Consider the following 23,497-nt stretch of genomic DNA (forward strand, 5'->3'; position numbering starts at 1 on the left):
TCGGGGGGTGCTGCTGCGGGGCTTGGGTTCACACCACCAGGACAGATCCAGCTCAGCTGGCCTTCGTGCTGCTAAGGCAGTGCAGGCTGATGCTGGGCAAGATCGTCCTAATTCACACGTCCCGTCTTTCTGTCCAGCATGGTCAGAGATTTTCACTTGCATCAGCAGATCCACTGCCAGCTTGCTTCCACCCCAGGAGAAGAGGCATTCAGGCCCTGAGCAGGCTCACTCTTTCCCACAAGATAAGGTCCTTGGTAGTTCTTGATAATGATGAGGGCACAGAAATCTTTGCTTAGAGGCTATGTCAGCCCTGACGTGCATCGAAGTGTCCCACAGGGTCCCAAAGGTGCACTGGTGAGCGGGGTCACCGGCGGTTTTGCATGCAGGAGCGCAGCAGCCGCTGCCGCCTGGAGCTCACAAGACCCACCTCCAAACAAGCCAGGAACGACCGGGGAGTTATCCCGTGTGGAACAAGTACGTAGAGCAGGGCTCAGAGGAGGAGACCGGGACTACTGCTGGAAAATCCAAGGTACGTTGTCATTCTTCATGTATTCTTTTCTTTGACCTGTTTTGATATCCTTTGAGGTTTTCTAATCTTGCCCCTCACCCCCCCTCAAAAAAAAAAAGAAAAATAAACAAACGAAAATAACTCTGCTTGAGAATTAGGAAACCTGGAGTGAATTTGTTAGTTGGGAAAAAACTCAATGACATGGAATGACGGTAAGTCTAGCAATTGGATAAACTCTCTTGACTAACGATCAAGTGTGAAGATAAGCCACAATAATAAATACAACTATCACAATACAATAGTAAGAATGGCTGTAGCTTTGCAATAGATTTGATGTAAAAGTGATTTCAGTAAACAATAAGATTAGATGCCCTCACATCCTAACCAGATAGGAGATAGCATTTGTTTGAAAATTAAATATGTAAAGTGGATATTGCATAGCCAAAAGGCATAGAAGACAGGAGGACAGCGCTCCTTGGCGTGCCAGTGTCTTCCACCACTAAATTGTCCTTTTTGCTTGACCCATTTAAAAGGATAAATAAGATAGCAAATGGAAACATAAAAGGCTTAAGCTAATCCTGTTTTATTTTCCAATTTTCTAATTTCTGCCTTAACAGGACACAACTACTTTAGCCCTAGTAATAAAGGGAATGGTGGCTCAGAATTCGGGCTCTGCTGGAGGTTTGCCATAGATTCTTCTGATTTCAGAAGGACTGATGAATCTAGCAAACCTAATTTAACTCACCATCTCTAATCTTCAACACTTTACCTTCCTTGGAGCTTTGTTCATCCCAAGGTCCTGTAGATGGGAACACGGCGGGGGAGCACCAGCCCAGGTGTGGTGCAAGATCTCTGTGCTTGCCCGTCGGTGTGTCTGTGTGTGGGTGGTGGCCATGAGCCCCCGGGACGTGTGGGCAAACGGTACATCTTAAGCCACACCAGATATTGTAACGTCTCTGTCCTAGTAGTTGCAATTCCTGCCTCTCTGCTTTTCTATCGTCCATCACCGTGAGGGCAGCTGCTCCCTAAGCAATGGGGTGCTGGGAGCTGAGGGGGGTGCCCACGCTCCCGAGTGGGATGGACAGGGCAAACCCAGAGGTCACAGCCAGGCTCAGCCAAGAGTCATCAAGCTCATGGCGATAAAGCAGGTCTGAGGTCAAGCTGGAAAGTCATCTGCAGCTCAGAGTTTGGATCTGGTGAGGGAACCGGGGGCGGATGCAGCCCAGCAGTCACTGGGCAGGTGATGGAACAGGGCAGGGGTCGAGCTGGGACGTCAGGTTGTTGGTCACAGTCCAGGTCAACCAGGCATGGGCACCTCTGCGGCTGAGCTGAAGACTTCCTACAGCACAGCTCAGGACAGGGACTGGAGGCCCAGAGCTGAACTGAAATGGGGCTCCTGGGCCATGGGCAGGGAGTGGATGAACACCCCAGGGGACACTGGACAGGGCCACTAAGACGTACTAATCTCAGGTCCCTGAGAGGCTCAGGCTGTTGAGTTGGGCAATGCTCCTTGTCCAAGCTTCTGTTAGCTCCTTAAGTTCCTTGCTGGAGGTTCCCTGTGGCCCCTGAGGTAGGACAGCATGGGCCAGCTGCAACATCACTTCTCCCATGCAAGAACACCCCACAAAACAGTGAAGAACAACAAACCACGGACGCGAGATCAGTTAAAAAAAAAAAAAAATTTAATAGTGAAATATTGACAGTGCAATAGCCAGATGTGAATGGTGAAGGCAGAGCTTGCACATGGTTATCTGGGGTGCTGCCAGGGTGAGAGAAGGACTGCACAGGCAGAGGGCTGCAATGGCATGTTCCTGCTCCTGGTCCTGCTCTGGGTTAATGGTGAAGGAGGAACCAGAAGCCTCAGCAAAGCGCAGAATTCGCAAGACAGAGACAAGGCCAGAGCACCTGAGAATGGCAGCTACCAGCCTTCTTGGAAAGCTCCTAAATTTGAGCATTTGCTCTTGCTGACTCTTGGCATGGAGTAACTGCCAGAGTCCTGCTAACTATACAAGGCAGGCTCTGCCTATGGAGATTACAGGTTTCTTTAGGGTATGCAGCAAGGCGGGATTTAGTCCTTTAATATAGAGAATGTAGGCACAAAGCCCAGGAGAACCTAGACCAGTTTTTGCCAAATTTGCAGCCTAGTCTCCATGTGTCAGCTTCATTTCTCTAAGTGATAACCTATGGTCTTGCCATGAGACAAATTTTCACAGCCAACCATGTACCCAGTGTATTGCTGGAAACTGGGGGCTACAAAAGCAGGATCTTATTCACATCCCTGACCTGCAGAGTTGTTGTCAAAGTGATTTGGTCACCAGGGTAGTTCCTCTTCTTCCCAACTGGGTGCAATAGCTCCGTAAGGAATTGACTCATGCAAGCCCTCACTAAGGTCCAGGATGCCCACAGTTAGGGTAAGGACGTGGTGGGCAGCTAAACCCCATGCTGCCCTGCCTGCTGCCAGGGAGAAGGAAGACAGCATATGTCTGTGGGCTTTGCAATCACACCTCTGATGCCATGCAGACATCAGCCAAGTCTCCCCTGGAGAGCTGAAGCCTGCCCCAGCCAAGGAGATGGTGTAGAAGCAACAGCGGGCCTGGCTGGGAAAGGACACTTCAGGCAATAGAAGACCACATGAAAAGCTTTCCATATAACTACTCAAAATGAGAGCAGCAGCAAGAGACAAGGGCACTTTAAAGGCAGTTCTGGCAATCTTAAATTCACGCTCAGCTCATACATTGCAGCACAGGTACACGAGCAAGCATGTTACACCCTTTGAGCTTTGATGCCCTGAGCATAGAAGGTAAAAGAGGATCACCAGGGCTCAGGCTCTGCTCCCTGTGCCAGCTCCAATATTTATTACATCGATCATGCCTGCCCAGCACCACTGCCCACCAGCCAGGGTGGGCAGGAGCCACCTGAGAGCCTCTGGCCAGCTTCTGCAGCCCGCAGCATGGTCCTCACCAGTCCAGGCCCTCCTTCTGCACTGGGACTCTTGTGCTTTTTTCGCTGTAGAACTGGGCGTACCAGCGCCGGTGCTTCTGGATGCTGGAGTCCTCTCTGACCAGCAGCGGCTTGGGCAGGTACTGTTTGTTATTCCAGATGGTTATATCACGCTCAAACTGGTGGGAGAAGGATGGTCTCATTCAGGTGGGGGAGCTGAACCAGCAGTTTTGTGTGTGCTACCTGCACTCCAGGTTTATTTGTTAGCATTTCTCCCAAATGGCCGGTGTGGAACTGCTTGTGCTATTTGTAACTTGTAAAGCTAAACTTCTGTTTGCAGTTAGCAGATGTTTATTCCAAACAAGCTACTTTCATCTTAGACTGCCCCTGCTATAGGAGATACTAGAAAAGAAATGATGTTGTGTAGGTAGGAGCTGCTCCACCTGAGATTTTTGATTTGTTGGGTAGCTCCAGCCAGCTAGGGCTTTATAAATTAAGCAGCTGCATCTTAAACTCTACTCGGACATACACACTGAAAGGTTATGGAGTTTTCTATTGTGAAGAAGTCTTTGCAGAAATGAATGCTGCTCATTCACATTAGTAAGATGCAAAATATTAAGCCAGCATTTATACAATACAAGCTAGCACAGCTAAGTTTGATTTGGGATAGGTTTTTGGCATCTGAAAAATCATCCTTTGACAATTTTTACTGTAGTGCCAGTGAAACCCTCTCTGGTCAGACCAAATGCTTTCCAAGCTTTAACTCCTGACAGAAGGGAATGGCATGAACACTTCTGACTTCTTGAAAGGGAGTTACAGGGATGATGGTCAGACTTTTCCTGGTAGTGCCAGCTGGTAGAATGAGGAGTAACAACCACAGATTGCAGGTTGAAAAGTTCAAAATGGACATTAAAAATAAAAATTAGCAATATGGGTAGAGCGATAATGGAATGGGTCGCCCAAGGAGCTAGAGAGATCATAGAATCATAGACTTATAGAATGGTTTGGGTTGGAAGGGACATTAAAAGTCATCCAGTTCCAACCCCCCTGCCCCGGGCAGGGCTCCCTTCCCCCAGCCCAGGGGGCTCCCAGCCCCGTCCAACCCGGCCTTGAACCCTTCCAGGGAGGGGGAAGACACAGCTTTGCTGGGCAATCTGTTCCAGTGTCTCGCCACCCTCACAGTAAATAATTTCTTCCCTATATATAATCAAAATCTCCCCTCTTTCAGTTTAAAGCCATCACCCCCCATCCTATCCCCACACCCCCTGATCCAGAGTCCCTCCCTCCCTCTCCTGTCCCCCCTTTAAGCCCTGGGAGGCCGCTCTCAGGGTCCCCCCAGACCCTTCTCTTCTCCAGGCTGAACCCCCCCAACTCTCTCAGCCCGGCCCCCCAGGGGAGCTGCTCCAGCCCCCCCAGCATCTCCGTGGCCTCCTCTGGCCCCGCTCGAGCAGCTCCGGGTCCTTCTGCTGTTGGGGGCCCCCGAGCTGGAGAAGGGGGTCTCATGAGAGCGGAATAGAGGGGGAGAATCACCTCCCTTGACCTGCTGGCCACACTTGTCTTGATGCAGCCCAGGATATGGGGAGATTCTCCAAAGGCCTTCAAGACCATGCCTGACCTGAACTTGGTAATAGTCTTGCCCCGTCTGGGATACTGAACTGGAGACCTCCAAAGGGACCTTTCACCACTCCCATGAATCCCTGCAGGACCTGGAAACCCTCTGTCAGGAGTGACGAGAGTTGCCAAATCTCATGACAATTTAACAGGATGATTTCTTGGCACAGTTCTCACCAAAGGAGATAGAGTGATCTTAAAGCACCTGCCGGGGATGCTGGAAATCAGGATGCAGTTATTACTTCCTTCAAAGACTTCTTTCAGCTTATGAGAGCTTCCCTAATTGTTGTGCTCCAGTTCCTCATCTACAGGAGAGGGATAGCACCTCTCTGACACCCTCAACACATCACCCACTGCAGGGACCCTCTTTACTAAGCCTCCAGTCTAGTTCTTTGGGCTACTAAAAATGCAAGATCACACCAAGCACTGAAATCATGTTGCTCATGAATGCTTTGCTTCTACATATATCTGAGCCTATGTGGGCAACTGCTCACCCTTCTCACATCTCCAAGCCACCAAGCTCCAAGGAATGACCTTTGGCTGCTCTTCTTCAGAGGCGTTACCTGTATGCACTCTGCTCTCAGGATGAACTTGGGGATTATAGCTGGTATGTTCTTCTGGTAGTAGATTTTGTGAACAACATTCTGCAGGAGAGGCTCCACAGGAGTCACCGTCTGGAAAATGATCCCATGACCCAAGAAAGCGTGTTCAAAGATCAGGAAAACCAGACCTGGCCCCACCTGCAGAGCAACAGAGAACCCTCAGGGAAAAGTCCTCAATGGTCCGGCCCGCTGGTACAGCAACTCCCACAGCTTGAGACCTGCTTGAGATGTCTCCTAGATCATGCTCAAGTCCCCTTTTACTCTATCTTTTCATCAGGTAATCAGCATAAAATCAAGCTACGCCTCAGAGCTGTGAGTCACAGACTGCTTGCCAGCTGTGAACGCTCTCCAGGCCACGGGAATCCAGCAGAGCCGTGCAGCCTGTATTGGCCTGGGACATTCACAGATGGGTCAGAGCTGAGTGGCTTTGCTGTGGACCCACAGGAATTCATGAGGGCTTACAGTACTCTACTTGTCCCAGAAAGTTTAAAAATCTGATCTTTTAGGAAGTGCTTCCAAACTTTCACTTGGTCATCTTGTTCATCTCTGAATTATCTTCAGGTCATCAACAGCCTTTTTGGATTGTTGACACTGGCCCTGGGCTCCAAGCTCAGTAGCAGCACTAGCAATACAATATGGAGGTAATACAACATCCCTACTCCTGCTCGGACTTTCTCCTCTGCAGCTACAACAGCCACATTAAGGTTTTAGCTGAAAACAGGTTCAGCTTTTTATCTTGCATAACATGAAGTACTTGTTCTGTGTTGTTTGATGTGCAGCCAGACACACAGATACACTTCTTTGAAGCAGTGCAGATACTGCTGGGGGTTTTGGTTACTTTATTTACTACTCCTTTAATGTTTGGTTGGGTACAAACTCTTTGTAAAGTTATTTTAATGTCTTTTTTTTTCCTGCTCATTGTTATCAGTGCTAAATAGCACAATCAGCATTCACTTTGTGATAATTCCCTAATTACATTGAGATCTACCCCTTATCAAAGTTTTGTATCATGATTTGTTCTTCTGTTGTTCTGAATTTATAATATGGGAGTAGGTCAAATGCCTTCAAAAATGCACCAGAACAAACTTACTAGTTTTATCAGGCAAGCTTAGCATTTCATCTAAAAAAAAAAAAGACAAAACAACCTCACAACCAGAAATGAAAGTGGAATATCTAGTTCCCATTGATTCATTTTTAACGTCATGATTTCTATTTTCCTTTCATTTTTTATCAATTTGTGTCAACTTTTTATTTCATCCAGGGCTGATCTTGGGCTACAAGACATGATGTTTCAGATTTTTTTGAAAGTGGAGAGAGGAAAGACAAGTGTGGTTAATAAACATGTTTCCAAAATAAAAACCCCAAAACACCAGTAAAGAAGAAAAGAAAAGGAGTAAACTTTTAATTGCAGAAGGAGCTCTTCACGTTAGTATGAGTTTAATTCTTTAGCTTAAATGTTTGTGAATTGACAAATCTCTGTGTCTTCCAGAAAGTTGTCCAAAAAGCCCTGAGTTTTTTGCATCATGCAGATCAACACCCTCAAAATGTTTCTCACTGTATATTGAGTGCTCTCTACACCTTTTCCAGGCATGTTCACCGTGGACTGAAAAGGCCCACACTTCAGTACTGTAAAGCACTATGACAGTGTGGTGAGAAGGTCCCTTGGGATTGTCACCAGTGTTTGCTCAGGTATGAGCTATGTAATTTTTTTTAAGTTTTTTTGTGGGCACAGCAGTCCCTGCAGACTCTCCCTTCCCCATGCTGCCCAGCTGCGGAGCAGCCCCAATGCCAGTGTGTAGTTTTGGCCCATGTGTCTGATGCGCTTGGTAGGGAAGGCTGCACTGGGCAGGACGGGCAAGAACTTGGCCTTTGGGGTGACAAAGCCCTTCAGCTCGGGGTGCTGGTGGTCGCCAGTACGGGACATACCTGCCTGGCTGAAACGGTCAAATCCATCAAGGAGACGCGCTTCCCGAAGATGGTTGCGGTGTGTTGAACCAGCATCCGGGAACAGTGCTCGTTGGGCTCCGGCTCCGGCCACCACTCGGCCTGGGGGGGTGGAGAAGGATCAGCTCAGTCCGAGATGGGGAGCACAGGCTGAGGGGAGGTAGCAGTGAGATGGTGGAGACCACCTAGAGATGAGCACAGAGTGCAGCTAAAACCCTCAGAGGGTGGACCTGAAGATGGGGGCATGCAGCAGAGGGGGCGAGGTGGGACCGATGCTTTGAGGCAGAAAGGGGACCTGGTTTGAAAGACTTTGACCTCCTCATGGCTGAGAGGGGAGCTAGGGTCTTACCTTCCAGATGTGCTTCATAAAATCCCACAGCCTGGACCTTGTGTATCTCAGATCGGATCCGCCCAGAATAGCTGGGCCATGGAGAAAAGCCAGGTGAGCCGTGTCGGCCGCGTTCTCGGGGATTTCCTGCCGTTGGGGAACAATTTGCTGATGGCAAGAGCTGACGTGGGGGCGAGCTGCCTGCACCTAATAGCAGTGCTGCAATAGCAGCAGCGTGACGGCAGCACAGCCCAGGGCACACCGCTCCCAGCCCTGCAGAGATGCTCACACGTCCATGGCACAGCAAGAGGCAACCGAGTGCGTGGAGGACGAGGCCTCAGCACAGACTGGCTTGGGACGAGTTCTTAACTAGTGTATAGGAACAATTAAAACATGCAGCTCAGGAAATTCAGAGTTCATTTTCAGCTCAAAGAAGGCTATGCATGTTAACTTCTGCAGCTGCACAAGCTGGGGCTCCAAAGAAGTCCTTCCTTTGGCCATGTAGTAATTGAAAGGAATAAAGCATTTCTGTACTTGTGCTCCTAGACTGGTTTTCACAGACTTTTAAACCTTTCAACCCCACCAGCCTGCCCACAATATGTCACTTTTTGAGATGTTTTAACTGCTTTATTACTCAAATACATCAGCTTTCCACCAGCTTGGCAAGTAGCACAGACTGGCCCCAGTATAAACCTGTGTACAGTGGCTTGCACTGAAAAGCAGACATGAAATAAACGTTACTATCCCATCCATCTCCCAAATTCTCCCTGCTACTCACAACTCCTCTGCACATTCCCAGAACTGAATCTCCTGTGTCTCATGCACCCTCTTTGTCTCTTCTAATAGCTTCTCCATTCCTTTCTAATCCACTCACCTTAGTCATGATTTAGTCAGCAGGCAGGTGCTGCCTTTAGAGAGAAATGCACTCTAGATTAAGGGTCATTTTTCTCACTGATTTTCACAAAAAAAAGAAGTGTTTTGCTAAGCAGCAGTCATTTAAAAGTCTCCCAAGGACCTCCAGGGATCACCCAGTTTCAAAACTGGCACTGCCCCCCATCATTCTCCCAGAGGAGCCTCCACCTGCTCCTCCCTCCGAGGACCACGGCCACGGTCCCTTCTGTTTAGTGCCACAAAACAGTTCCCTGTTTCTGGACGCGTTTCCACTGAGAGGCAATGGAGGCGACAGCCATTTTGTTCTCTGTGGCACACTTGTCAGCGTGTGATGGTGATTATGAAGATTAACAGCAAAATAACTGCATGCTTCCATTTCGGTGATGGATGAGTTGAAAAGCCTCCTGACAATAAGTGCTGCAATTCTTAGAGAGTCTTTTTAAAAATTACATCAGCTATAAGTCAAAGCAAATTAACAGATTCCTTTTAAGTACCCAGAACATCTGTTCTCTACTTGAGAAGCTCGCGATCCATGTTTGGGGACCATATGCCATAATCTCGGTATTTGGCGCAGGGATGTATTTCTAGGTCTGAGCTCTGCCAGCAGCAGGGATGACACTGAGCACAGGTAAGGCCTGGGTAAGTGGGAGGAGCTGTCCCTGAATGGGTTAACTGGGAGGAGACGTCCCTGGACTGGACTCTAGGAGGGGGACCCCAGCGTGGCTGTGTCCCACGGAGGGATGGGACTCCCTACCTGGATGTGCGCATCAACGAAGTGCTCTGTCTGCCCACGGAACACCCACTCCCCGGTGACGATCTCGTGCTGCTCAGGCACTGCCCACGTTGGACCGACCCCTTCGCAGTGGTACCAGACCAGCAGCATCCCGTTCACCTCACAGGACGGCCAGGTCCGGACCCTTGCAAAATCTGGCACTGCGGAGGACAGAAAGGAATCGGTTAAGAGCAGCATCTCCAAAGCTGACGCTGGCAAAGGTCACCTCATCCTGAACCACGGCTGAGAGATCGTCTTTATGGAAGATATTCATGTGGCACAGACTCTTGTGACGCTTTTCCAGCTGTTGAAGAAGGACAACAGCTTCTGAAGTTCACAGAGGATAGTTTGCTTAAATCAGTTTTATTCCAGCTGGGTGTTTTGTAGAAGTTTTATAAGGAAGTAACATGGCTGGCTGCTCTGCAGCCTCTTTCCTTACTCTTAAAACTGTTCAAATAAGTAAATGTCTGCTGCATCAATGGACTACCCTCAAGTTTCAATGAGCTAAAAGGAGATGTTTTTAGTTAAAGATGTGGAGAGAGTAAAAGCCATCTCTACTTCTCAAGTTTAAGTCATTCTGTTACAATACTGTAGGATCGTGTGTTGCATTAAGAACATATCTGCACTCTTTCCAGTGAAATGAGTTTTGTCATTTATATTTACCTGTCAGAATATGTAGCTTCTACTGGATTGGAAGGCCTTCGTCTTCAGAACTTTTTTTTCTAATTTGCAATCCAGCACAGTGAGTAGTGCTTCCTTATTATTCAGCCTTGTTCAGTCATGTAGGAGGTGAAATAATAGGAGAATATATGTTTCTCTTTTAATCAATGAGTATCAGAGTGGGCAGGAGAAGACCATCGCTGTGATTCCTGATTGAAAAAACCTGGTGCTTCGGGTGGGATGCATCCTATTACACTTTAAAGAAGGGTTTGTCCACCCCCATGCAGACATAGAAGACCTTTAAGATCATCAAGTCCAAGCGTTAACCCACCAAGTCCACTGCTAAACCATGTCCCTAAGCACCACATCTACACATCTTTTAAATACCTCCAGGGTGGTGACTCAACCACTTCCCTGGGCAGCCTGTGCCAATGCTTGACAACCCTTTCGTGAAGAAATTTTTCCTAATATCCAATCTAAACCTCCACTAGCACAACTTGAGGCCATTTTGTCTTGTCCTGTCGGTTGTTAGTTGGGAGAAGAGACTGACATCCACCTCGTTACAACCTCCTTTCAGGTAGTCGTAGAGGGTGATCAGGTCTCCCCTCAGCCTCCTTTTTTCCAGCTTACCAAGCCCGGTTCCCTCAGCTCATAAGACTTCATAAGACTTGTTCTCCAGACCCTCCACCAGCCTCCCCTAGCACCACGTGGGGCTCTGCGGCTCCGTTTGGCTGCTGGTCCCCTGCAAGCTGGAGGAGCTGCCCAACCGAGCTCTCCAAAATCCCTCTCTGTCAAAGTGACCTGCATGAGCACAGATGGCTTTTAAATCTGTTTAAATCAACCTGACCCATTTGGGCTGTATGGGAGCAGGGCAGCTGTCTGCAGTTTCATTCTTTTAATAACTGCGTATAACAATGACTCTGAATACAGCCATTTCAGATGAAACAATGCATCTTGGCAAGCGTTTGTAGATGTCCAGAATATTCATTCTCATTTTGTGATGCAACACATCATTGCTCATTACTTGGAACCAAATTTTCATTCAAATGCAGCTCCTGACTGAGTAGGTATGGGGGGAAAAAATACATTTTTAATCTTTTTTTCTGAAAATAACACACACACACACAAGGAGTTGCTGTTCGGTGAGATCTATAAATTGTTTATCTTATCCCTTATAGATGGAATGTTTCTTTCACTTGGGGAAAAACAGTCTGTTAGTAGAAAGACTGACTTTTACTGTTCATCAATGTTTTCATTGCTGTCCCAGTCAATCCCAAATAGAGGATGCTGAATTTCTCAGGAAAATGACTAAGAAGCACAAGCCAATGCAAAACTCGAGGTAAGTCTGTTTCCTGGTTTCAGCCACACCTAGAATTGGTGATTTAAACTAATCAGTGCAGCCAGATCAAGTAATTGTTACCTGTGAACTTTAAGTGAGATACCCTTCCTACACAGTCAATGCCAGCCATATCTAAAAGGTGGGTGCACGCAAAGAGCTTTTCTGGATTCCAAACAAAAGTTCCCTTCAGGCCTTAAAAGGAGAAAAAGTTGCCACTGAGAGACTAATCTGTCATGCTAAGGAGACAGATTTAAGCACTGACATGGTATAAGCTGTCACTGTAGAGTACAGAACCATTTCTGAAACCTAATAGCTCTTCAGTATCCATCTCTGCTGGTGCAGTGGATGGCTCAGAGTTAAAAATCTTTTATACCCTACTTGCTGCATGCAGGAGTTAAAGGACTATTAAATTAAAGAAGGGAGGTTACTTAACTAGACTGAAGTCCCAGTTACCATCTAACATAGGAAAGGGCACCAGAACATTATGCACCAACCTGGACAACCCAGGAGGAGAATTAGGGTGTTGCATGAAATAGGGGAGCAGGAGGGAGGGTGAGTTACTGTTAGGACCATTTTTCCTTACGGAAGTAGCTTTTAATGAGGACACACAGGGCACTACTGTTTCTGCGGATGCTCGCTGAGGATTTGAGGCATGTTCACCTTTTTCAGTGTACGGGATGAGGGTGCATTTTCCATCTTCTCCTCGAAACTGCCAGCCGTGAAACGGGCATTCGATGCAGCTGCCCACGACGCGCCCGCCGGCGGCGAGGTTGGCCCCGAGGTGAGGGCAGTAAGCATCCAGCACGTAGGCTTGGCCATCCTGGGTGCGAAACGCAGCAAGATGTTCTCCTGCAGAAATACGAGATTCTGAAGTTGTAAAAACAACATCCCCCAGTGAGGGGGGTCAGGTAAGAGGCACGTTGCTTGGCAATTGTTCCTTCTGAACAGAGAGCACCGACTGGCGCTTTTACCCTGCCTGTGCAAAGACAAGCAGGAATATCCTGCTAAAAATGAATACTGCAGGTTGTCTTCCCTTTGTAGTGGAAGATCTAGTGGAAGAAATAGGGTTGCTCCGGAGAAGTTCTTTAACCACGAGATGGCACCAGGCAGCTGCAGCCCGGGGCTGCGGGCAGGAGAGGTGTTCACTGGCTGCAAAAAGGGCCTGGGAAAATTGGGATGGCAGCTGCTGTTGGAAATGCCCAGGGTGTGGAGGCTGTCAGCTCTATGCCCAGGTTTAAAAGTCATCCCAGAGCAGTGAGCGGCCCGTCCCACCTCGTGTTCACATGCAGCACTTTGGCACCAGCAGAACCGGGGCAGCTCCCGGTGTCCCCAGGGGGGACACAAACACCCGTGCTGGAGGGCACTGCCTTGCTCCTGGCAGGGGGGAGCCTCGTTTCTCTTGGTTGTCTCTAAACCCTCATGGCGTTGAGTGTCAGTTCTGTTTTCTGAGCTCGCAGAGCCTGTTTCAGCTGCAGGATAAAAGATGCCTTCACAAAAATGTTTAAAGATTTAGGATGTTTCCCCTGCTAAGGGACAGATACACAGAGAAGAGCGATAGCTGCATTTAGAGTACTCCATTCCTTTGCCCAAGAGGTGTATGAGGAGAGCACACAAGCTCATACATTTCAGGAATCTCTGATAACAGTAGCTGGAAGGAAAAGCACTTCATCTTTTTCCTCTTGAACTGCAAGGGCTGTCCACACTGCAGCTCATCAGCAAATCCCTTCCTCGATAGCAATGGCTGGGTGCTGCGAGCCAGAGCACTGACACCTCCTCAGCAAAAGGGAGTTTTCTGGCAAAGCGAAGGGAAGCCCCTGGCTATGGTCTGCTCCACATAAGGAGTGGAGAGTCAGCACTGGGGTGGCTGGGGCTGTGTTGCCCCAGCACTCAGACTTGCTTTTTCTCCATCACTGGGCCTGATTCCTTGTACTCCCTGAAGCAGTGTGAGGTTTGTCCTGCTGGGATCTGTCCCCGCTCAGTTCTGGGATCGTCCTCTTCCTCCCCAGCCCCAGGGTAGCGCCACATTAGCTGAGCAAGGAACTCTTAAAATGGAGAGACAGACAGTACCCGGGCTATAGCCATAGATCTGTTTATGGCACCCCTCCACCCAGCTGTGCAAGGCACCCGTGGCTGGATGGCTTCCCACAGTATTAGCTAAATAAATGCTCTTTCTGGAGGGACCGAGTAGGTTCCGAGTACTTTCCTGGCCTGGCCCAGAGCTGCTCCAAGGGTGCTGTGGCACTGCAGACCTGCCAGTGGCTCAGCAGAGATGGGAGCTCACCAGCTTCTCAGCAAAGCTAGACCTGCTCCTGTGTCCCCCACCCCAGGTCACGTCCTGGTTGGAAGGACACACAGCTGGTCTGGGAGCTCAGAAGCACTCAGGGGCTGTTCATACAGCTGTGGCCACCGAGTTAAAGGCCAGGTCCTCTCTTCCATACTGTGTTTCAGGTTATGCATATATGTATTCAGATTTCATCAGCCTGTGAAATCTGATCGTTACAGTCGTTGGTGTAACTTAAAGCTCAGCTAGTGAGAAATAAGACAAAACTAAACTTTGGGAGCCAAGTTCTGTCAGTATTTTCCCAGACAGCCACACTGATGACAAGTGAACTGGTGTGAGCCAGCCCACCCAAACCCACTTTCCTTGATTGAAGTTTTGTGATTTAGGCAAAGAAAAGGAAGCCCTGCACACTTTCCCAGCCTTCAAGCCTAGGAAGGATTATTTCTGATATCTGGCAGAAACAAGCTGTTGAACTCCAGTGCCTGGAGTTCCCTCCTTACCCAGGACACCTGGCTGTTGTCCCTGCAGTCTTTCTGGAAGGCTCTCACACATCTGCTGAGGTTCAGGGTAAAAGAGAGGGGGGCAGGGTGAGGGTTTCTGCCTGTTGTTGGAAGTGTTGCAGGTTCACCAGGAGCAGCATTGGATGGGTCAGACCAAAGCACTTGGAGCTCAGGGTGGTCCCAGCCACATGCCCCAAGGAGCAGCCCTGCAGCCTGGTGCTTTGCCTACCAAAGTTTTAAGATGGTTTTACCCCAAGAAGGTCCCACTTCTAGAGCTTTCCTTCATACAGGCCATCTGGAGCAATTCTGCCTCAAAGATCTGAAGAGGTGCCCATGGCCAGACCCTTGCTGGGCTGTCCAAAAACCTCACCCAGGGCTCCTGAGCGAGTGCAGCTTTTTTGCCCCCAGCATTTTCACTCTGGAGCCAGCAGAGCAAGAGAAAAAATGGATCTTTGCTCTGATTTGTGCATCAAATCTGATGTCTCTCCATTTGGGAGGACAGTATCCCAGCCTCAGGATATTGTATATCGTTTTTCAGTATACTGAAAAACTCCATTGCAGGTGAATATTAGAACATTAACAGTCACATGCTGATGTTTCCCTATTGAATTATCCTATTTCTTTTATGGAAAACAAGCAGCGATTGTAGCAAGAATAGCACATGGGACATAAAGAGCCCCAAGGCCACCGTGCAGTTCTGGGCACTTGGCTCACAGAAGCCCCTCTGGGCTCTCCTGTGCAGGAGCCTCACCAGGGGCTGAGCAGCTTCCCTGCAGCAAACACCCAGACAGCGGTGCCACGCAGCATCCCCCGGACCGGAGCAGCTCTCACCCTACTTCCACAACCTCAGGAGAGAACAGGGCTTTCCTCTGTGCTCAATGCCGTGTTTTGGAAAGTGTCCCATCCCAAAGGATGAGTCTTGCAGGCTCTGAGTCAAATGATTTTTATTCTTTCATCTCCTCTGGCTCCCTGCCTCTGGAGCAGGGCTGCATTTCCAGGCTATGCTCAGATACTCCAAAATAAATTACACACCCACAAACCTGGAGGCGACGGGTTGTTTAAATGTCTTATTTACTGATGATCTTCCTGGCACTGGTACACTACTGTCACTCTGCCATTAGAAGTGATTTTACCTGCACATTTCAGCCAGACCCACAGGACTGGATTCCAGGAACCAGGCGTTGGGCAGACAACCAAGGGAGTCATAACAGGCTCGTGGGGCCTCTCTAGGATGTACATATTGAATTACATAGGTCCCATTATATTAAAAAAAAAAAAACCAAAAAAACAAAAAAACAACAACAAAAAAAAAACAACAAACAAACAAACAAAAAAAACACCAAAAAACACCAACTTCAAAGTAGAGGATGTCTCTTGAATATAGAAAAAAACCTCAGAGTTTCACCACTGAATCTGAGGGATTTCAACACAGGAACATCCCTCCTGAAGAGGAAGGCACCAGGGCACCAGCACAAGTCCAAAACTATCCTGAAGGTGAGAGGACCCTGGACAAGCAGAGCAGCCCTCTGGATGTGGCTGTGAGGCTCCATCCAGATCTCCCCAGGACATGGGGAGCTGCAGGCAGCAATGCCCGGGAGGAGAGCCCAGGCGGCGAGATGCTCCTGTGTCCCAGCAAAGAGATGAGACAGTGGTGCCCTGCCCACTCTGAAGGAGCCTGTGCCATGATGTCCCCAGTTCCCCAGGAGGGATACTCAATGCCCATGCAACAGCCCAGGCTGTGATACCCTTTGTGCCCCTACGTGGGTGCTGGCTGGGCTGCCCAGGCAGAAAGTGGTCCCGGTGTCACAGCAGAGCCCCCAGGCAGGCGTGTCCCGGCAGGGATGCCCTGCATGCTGGCAAGGAGCCTGGGCAGGGACACTGCAGTGCCCCAGCACGCGTGCTGGTTTGGATACCCCAGTGCCCCAGCAGGCTGGGGTGCTCCAGTGCCCCGGTGAGGAGGTCTGGGGGAGGATGTCCCAGCGCCCCAGGGGGGATGCCCAGGCAGGGCTGCCCTGTGTCCCTGGCAGGGGCGTCATCCGGGATTCCCTGGTGCCCCAATGGGGACATCGGGGCAGGGATGTCCCGGTGACCCAACGGGGATGCCGGCTGGGATGTGCCAGTGCCGCAGCACGGGTGCTGGCCTGGATGCCCCGCTGCCCGGGCAGGGATGCCCGATTGCCCAGCGGGGATGCCCGGCCAGGGATGCCCTGCCCACCGGCCGGGATGCCCGGACTCGCCTCCCCCCCCCGCCCCCCCCAGCCGGTTGCTCGGGCGGGGGTCGAGGGCGCCCGTCGGGGCTGGCACTCACCGAGCAGGGCGAGGCTGCGGACGGCTCCGCGGGGCAGCTGCGCGGAGTCGAGCAGGCGGTACCAGCCGTTGGGGTAGGGCGGTGGGAGGGCGCCGGGGCGGCGGGGGCGGCGGGCAGCCCGGCCTCGGGCCAGCCCGGGGGCCGGCAGGTAGCCCACCTGCCCGGGGCCGCGCCGCAGCGCCAGCGGCCGGGAGCAGCCCAGCAGCAGCAGGACGAGAAAGAGGAGGAGGAGGAGGAGGAAGAGGAGGAAGAGCAGAGCCCCTCGCCCCTGTCCCGCCGCCATCCCCGCCGCGCCGTACCACCCGCTCCCCATAGCGCGCCCGGCCCCGCCGCCACCACCCCTTATAGCGCGGCCGGCCCCGCCCGGGGAGGCGCTCCGCGGGCGCGGGGGGACGGAGCTCCGCACCCCGGGGACCCCCCGGGCATCCCCGGCTGCCAGCCGGGCTCCGGCGACGGGAGCGCGGCCCCCGCCCCCGGGCCCTCGGGGAGAGGGTCGGGGACGAGTTGAGGCTGAGGCGGGGGGGGGGGGGGGGGGGGTTGTTGATTCATCTGGGGAAGGGGAGGCAAATTGTGTGTGAGGAGGGGTCCAACTGCAGCCTGTGGCCAGCTCGGGAATCCCGGATGACGCCCCTGCCAGGGACACAGGGCAGCCCTGCCTGGGCATCCCCCCTGGGGCGCTGGGACATCCTCCCCCAGACCTCCTCACCGGGGCACTGGAGCACCCCAGCCTGCTGGGGCACTGGGGTATCCAAACCAGCACGCGTGCTGGGGCACTGCAGTGTCCCTGCCCAGGCTCCTTGCCAGCATGCAGGGCATCCCTGCCGGGACACGCCTGCCTGGGGGCTCTGCTGTGACACCGGGACCACTTTCTGCCTGGGCAGCCCTTCTGGGGCAGCCCAGCCAGCATCTTCTCCAAGATGCACAGCAAAGAGGCAACAAGCCCAAGCTAGGCTAAAAGGAACTCCACTCGCACATAAGTGAAAATAATGCTTCCTCAAAAGAGTGGTCTTAAATCCAGTAGATACGTTAATTAGATCAATAATTACTCCAGCATCCTCCTGAGCTGCAATCCTGGACTTAGAAAGGGGCAACCTGGTATTGGGGCTGGCTTTGACATTGGGCAACTGACAGGACCTTGACAGGTATCTCAGAGTTCAAGAGCAGCTCAGAGACGTGCCAGCGCAGAAAACAGGGGTAACAAGGGACTTGGGTCCCCCCAGTACAGAGAGGATAAATCAGGGCAAAGCCACAGTTGGTCTATTTGAGCATGCCAGGTGGCTGGAAAAGTGAGTCAGAGAAGTAACGCTTGATTTAGTGCAAAGAATTGCACGGGTTCAAGAAGTAACTGTAGAAAAGGCACCTGTCATGTTGACATAGTCAGAGATTCCTAGCAGAAGCAGCAACCCAAAATACTCACATAATACTGAGTAACTGAAAAGGGAAAAGTACACAGAAATGGAGCATCTGGCTGAAGCAAAAGGAGTGACTAAAAGGGTGAATTCAGACAGGGTGAATTGTTTGAAGACATCACATGAAAGGTTCAAGTAAATATATATGTGACCTACTGGAAACCTGCTCTGGGAGAATGGCAGTGTAGTTGCACAGGAGATTGAACACAACAGCTGGAAGTAAACAGACATCCTTCAGAGAGGGACTGGCTGTGAGTCCTGCCTGAACAGTGGAAGGAGGAAAGCAACAACTCTGGCAAATGAAGCATCAAGTCCAAACAAGGCAGGACAAAGAAATAAAAGCATAACAGCTCATCCTAAATACACCCGTTGCATAAAACCAGAGACTTGATGCGTGCTTTGGGGACCGGCAGACCAGTGAGTCTCGGTACTGTGCTGGTCAAGTCCATTAGACACTGCAGTTAAGGAGCTGAGACACAAGAATTAATATGCTCTGTTGCAGAAGAGTTAGCACCCTGTTTGCACAGAGAAATCATGTCTCACAAACAGATCTGAGGAGTCAGCAAAGTGAAAAAGTTCATACTTTGTCCTCTTGGCTTTTTGAGACACTTCCCCCTAAGATATCTTGCAAAAGATCCTTAAATAAAACTGAAATAACAGGGGGAACCTCTCTGCTTTTGTAATTGGAGACAAAATAAGAATGAGGGAAAAGGAATAGATGCTCAGCTGTTACAACAGAAAGTAGTATGCATTTGTTTATGCAGAACCTGGGAAATGGGATAAACAGATGTCTAAATTGATTAAGATGATTCTAAATTATTTACTCTGGTAAAATGTAAAGTTGACTGTGAAGTACTGCAAAAGAAGCCTTACAAATCTCTCAGTGACTGGCAGGCAAACGGCAGTGTCTGCCAGTGAAATGTAATGCACGTGGTGATGACCCACAGGAGAGCGTTAGCTGTTAATCGGCACTCAGAAAGAGATCTTGACTTGCTCTGTGAATACATCTGCTCACTTGTCCACACTGCTCAAAAAGAAAAATGCAATGTTAAGCATAATTAGTATTAATTAAAAGACAAATTCTATCTTAGGAATAATTAGTATTAAAACTTTTGTAAGCACGATGATCTAAGCATATAGAAGAAGCAAAGTCCATAGAGGACAATAATATTTTCTATTAGGTAAGCTGATACAGCTGGAAAAAAGTTGACAAGCTTTCAGGCATAATAGCCCTCCTTCAAGAATAATTAGCAATGTAATTGGGAATAGAGCAAAAAACCATCTGCACGTGTTTGGTCTACTGCAAGGTACATGCAATGGTGGTCCCCTCACCTCGCATGGAGTAAACCTAGAGGAGGTACAGAGAAAGGAGGAGAGTGATTGGAAGCAGGGAGCGGCATGAATAGAGTAGACTTGAAGTCTTGAAAACCAGAAAGTGACTTTACACATCCATTACTAGTCGCTGAACTAGATGGGGATTTGTCTCAATCTAGCACTTCCCTCTTAAGCTTGTGTTTGACCCTTTTTCCAAGTTTGAAGGAATTCATGAGTGGGCAGAGCTCAGTCGAGCATTAGGGAAAATGAAAGGACAAATGAGAGACAATGGGAGCCCCAGGGTGCTGCTGCAAAACCCCGGCAGCAATAGCTACCTCCATGGTGAGGAAAGGCTCAGTCCAAGAACCGGTTGACCAGAGCCTTTATGAACACTCACCCCCTTTGCTCTGCTCTTTTCCCCCAGATATTGTAAATATATTTCTCCCAAGACATCCTACAGGTGCCAGCAGGAGGGCCAGGGCACCCGCATGATCCCTGGTGGGACACATGGGTGCATCCCCTGATGAAGCATTTATCAACACTGATGAAGCATCAAGGGTTACCCAGGACATGGCTTGTGTGGCACTGTGGGAACCTCTGCTTCCCTGGGCATGGGCTGGGTCAGGGGACTGAAGTGAAACAGCCCTTGATGGATGAAGGCTGCCCAGAGGTCCTGGGTGCTAGAAACTGAGTGCAAGAGGCATTTACAGATGGACATAATGTGCCCAGGACAGGGCTCTGGGAGTTCCTGAGCCGGGTGATGGCAGGAGCACCCAGGAACTTGTTGAGTACTGCAGGACCTCCACAGGCACGTAGGGCATGTGGCTCTACCTTGTGTCCTCCTGCTTTCTGGCTGAAGCCTGTTGGGCATGGGCAGTACTGGGATGAAGCACACCCCATGCGAGAGGGGAAAATCAAGTCCAATGCAGAGATTTCCTTCTCATTCTTAACTTCTCAGGCAAAGCTGGGCAACAACCTACGGGGGACTGTCCCAAGGCAGCTGGGAAACAGAAAAGGAGGAAGCCAGGACATTTGATTAAACCTTGGTGAGGTAACTGTGGCTTCTGCAGGTTATTATCTCTATTTATTTTTAGTATATACTGAGAGTCTTTCATCTGGTACATAGCAACCTTAGCTACACTTGCTTGGGGTTTGAAGTACTGCTTATGGTTACAGATGCCGAACACCTTTCACCACATACAATCCTGAATTTCAAACACTTCTGAGTTTGCTGAACTAACCACCTAAGGCTGAAACGTTTCTCTCCCCAGGTTTGACTCATACAGGAGCAGTGGTGACAGTAGAGAGGATTCATCTACTTCAAGAATTTGAAAACACAAAATTTGACTCTGTAGAAAAACAAGTAAAGGAGAAACGTGGTGTTTGGTTAATATTAGAAATCCTTAGACTGGCTGGGACTTTCTAGCACATCTCTGCATTAGATCAGGGCTAGGATTTGACATAGCGACTGAGATAAATAAAGGGAAATAAAGGGCAATTCAGAGGATTGAAGGAAGAGGATGAAGCCTTGGAGAACAGGGTTGTTGGCCACAAAGGCTCTCAATGACATTTTTCACCAGATAACCCTTCCTCTGTGTTTTTCTTTCCATGAAGCCCACCTCGAGACTGTGTGTCTTGCTTTCCAGATGTGCTGACTTGTAAGTACATTATAGATACCTTCAGGGAAGGAGATGAGATAAAAACAGTGTTTTCTTCAAAACCAGTGCTGTTTAGCCTTGTCTTATCATGTTTTGATTTGGTTTTAGGCTGGTTTCATAATAGAACTTGTGCAATCAATCTTTCTATCTGTCCTCAGCAACAAGGTTTTGATCTTCTAGCAAATTTTAATTACACATGACAGGAGGGCACAGCTCTCAAAGAGACAGGTTTGCTGTCACATTCCTGTGCTCTGGATTTTACATTTGAGCACCAACCCACCAATTACCTGTTCTGGTGCGCGTTGGAGCACAACTATGCTCCACGCTCCAGCCTGCCAGCTGGCTCCTGGGATGAGGTACATCAAGAGCAGCAGAAAGTCTGGTGCCACTCAGCTCCTGCCCCTACATGCCATTTTGACACAACTGGGCCAGCTCAGGCTTTGTCTGGCTTGCTCAGCATCCTCCAGTGCTACTCCCGAGGCTGTATGCCTCTCATTTATCGTGTTAGGTGTCTTTGAAAGCCACATCTGGCAGGTTGGAAAGCAGCCCTCTAATTTTTCTGTTCTCCCAAGGTTGGGAGCATTCACATGGGAGCTTCACAGGCTGGGGAGCCCCTGGAGCTAGTTAAACATTCACAAAGACATGAACATTTCCCAGCAGCAGCATGAAGTGCTGAGTACTAAGATGTCCCAGGCACTCTTTACTCCAGGGGGACAGATCCACATCTGGCTGGGGCAGCACAGAGCTGGGCCCCAGGGTGCAAGGGGAGCTCTGAGCACTCTGGTGGGGTCCTGGGAGGGACACAGGAGGCTTGGGCGCACACACACAAAGGGGCTCTGCTGAGGAGATGTTTGCTGCCTCTTTCCAAAGACAGATTTCAGAGGTGGGAATTCTTTCACATTTTTGCACCCATCACTGTGAAGACCATGTCCTGGTTTTGAGGACACCTGTGTCTGGAAGAGTTACGAGTTTCTGAGTGCCTCATTTGTCACTGACCTCTTTTTCCTTCCCCCTTTTCAGCTTCATCACTCTCCACTTGATAGCGCACCTCTGCCTTTTGTGAGGCCTGTTACCACCTGGACTCTGCTGGGGAGGCACAGCCACCTGGAGAAGCTCATATGGTCCCTCTCCCAGGAAACTGGGCCCCTCTAGCACATCTCCAACCTCTTCAAATCACAGGATCATTTCTGCTTGAGCAAGATGATGCTGCCCAGGCACAAATCACTGTACCTTGCAATGAGCAGGGTTGCAGATTATTGGTGCAAGAGCAGACCCTGGTGTCCCAGTGTTCCCAGAGAGTCACCAGAGAAAAAGGAATTGAATCTGACAGCCCTGGATGTCAGCTCTCCCTTGTGAAGCAAGGCAGCCACATCCCATCGGCAAGTTTTCCCGTGGCCACCCCAGCTGTCAGACCGAGTTCCAGTGTGGTGGGAGCACATATTGGGGAGCACATGCTGGGGAGCATCAAGGGCTGCACAGGGGCTGATGTTCCCCAGCGTGCTGCATCTCCAGCCCCTCTGCAGCAGTGACTGCATCACCGCATCACTTGGGCCCCGGCTCCAGCGTCCTCTGAGGTGAAGATGTGCAGGAAACGCCCAAGTGACCGACCTCTCTGAGCTCCTTCCTAGCTTCTGCTGTGCAGCAGTCCCAGGGGGCTGGAAGTCCCTGAGGACAAGTTGTCGCATCTCCTGGGGCATGATATGCAGGCAGCTGAAGCCCAGACACCTCTTGGCTGGTTTTCCAGCAGAAAATTGGAATTTTCTCAAAATGAAAGTTTCCCTACAGAGCATTTCAAACATGTGAATGCTGGTTTTCCCTTAAAAAATTATTCTGGTGGAACTTCCCGCCCACTCCTACCGCACAACTGACTGTGTGTTTTTGTGCATTCCATTCCTTCTGATTTCACAGAAGCTGTTTCTGTGTTTCTCACCATCTTTGCCTCTGGCCATTGATGTTCCATGTCCCATCCTCTTACCAGTTACCTGAATATTTCCCTGCCTGCTCAGGAACCTCTTGGTATCCAAAAGACAGTCTAAATGCTGTGTTCTTGTTGTTCTTGTTTTAACTCCCCCCAGCCCTGAGAATGCCCAGGTGCCTTGGACAAAGGCAAAGCACCAGTGGATGGTGGGGATGCTCCTGCGCATGGATGATGTGGTGATGCAGTAACCTGACAGCGGAAGGGGAGAGATATCTCAGTTCTCATCACTTTGGCATAGGATGCTGCTGCAGCAACTTCTTTCTTTGGTGACAGGGGCTCCAGAGGTGACACACAGTGTGCTCAGGAGGGTGGCAAAGGCCCTGGGAGCCCTAGATCTCATGCCCTGTGGGGAGATCTGAGTAAAGGCAACACAAATGCCCATAGCAGGGCAGCTCTGTGCTACACCAGCACTGGGGTAGGAAGCTGTGCTGCCTGGTGACCCACCAGCCACATC

The 23,497-nt window shown here is 50.0% G+C and overlaps 1 protein-coding gene across 1 annotated transcript; it reads right to left on the reverse strand.

Annotated features, from left to right (window-relative positions):
• Positions 1–2,202: 2,202 nt before the first annotated feature.
• LOC104361340 (cholesterol 7-desaturase nvd) lies at positions 2,203–16,728 on the reverse strand. Its single transcript, XM_042786825.1, has 8 exons — positions 16,685–16,728; positions 15,510–15,602; positions 12,256–12,444; positions 9,579–9,757; positions 7,955–8,080; positions 7,588–7,707; positions 5,623–5,799; positions 2,203–3,627 (listed from the first exon to the last, which is right to left on the reverse strand). Exons 2-8 carry the CDS (start codon positions 15,580–15,582, stop codon positions 3,466–3,468), a joined length of 1,026 nt encoding a protein of 341 aa, XP_042642759.1. The 5' UTR covers positions 15,583–15,602; positions 16,685–16,728; the 3' UTR covers positions 2,203–3,465.
• Positions 16,729–23,497: the final 6,769 nt, after the last annotated feature.

The sequence above is a fragment of the Tyto alba genome, unplaced genomic scaffold (genome assembly GCF_018691265.1).
Source record: "Tyto alba isolate M040663 unplaced genomic scaffold, T.alba_DEE_v4.0 Super-Scaffold_11, whole genome shotgun sequence".
NCBI lineage: Eukaryota > Metazoa > Chordata > Aves > Strigiformes > Tytonidae > Tyto > Tyto alba.

Coding starts and splice junctions, on each gene's coding strand:
- LOC104361340 (XM_042786825.1), bottom strand. CDS start 15,582: ATGACTCCCTTGGTTGTCTGCCCAACGCCTGGTTCCTGGAATCCAGTC. Junction 12,445..15,509: donor GGTCTGGCTGAAATGTGCAG/GTAAAATCACTT, acceptor GTATTTCTGCAG/GAGAACATCTTGCTGCGTTT. Junction 8,081..9,578: donor TCGTTGATGCGCACATCCAG/GTAGGGAGTCCC, acceptor CCCCAACGGCAG/GAAATCCCCGAGAACGCGGC.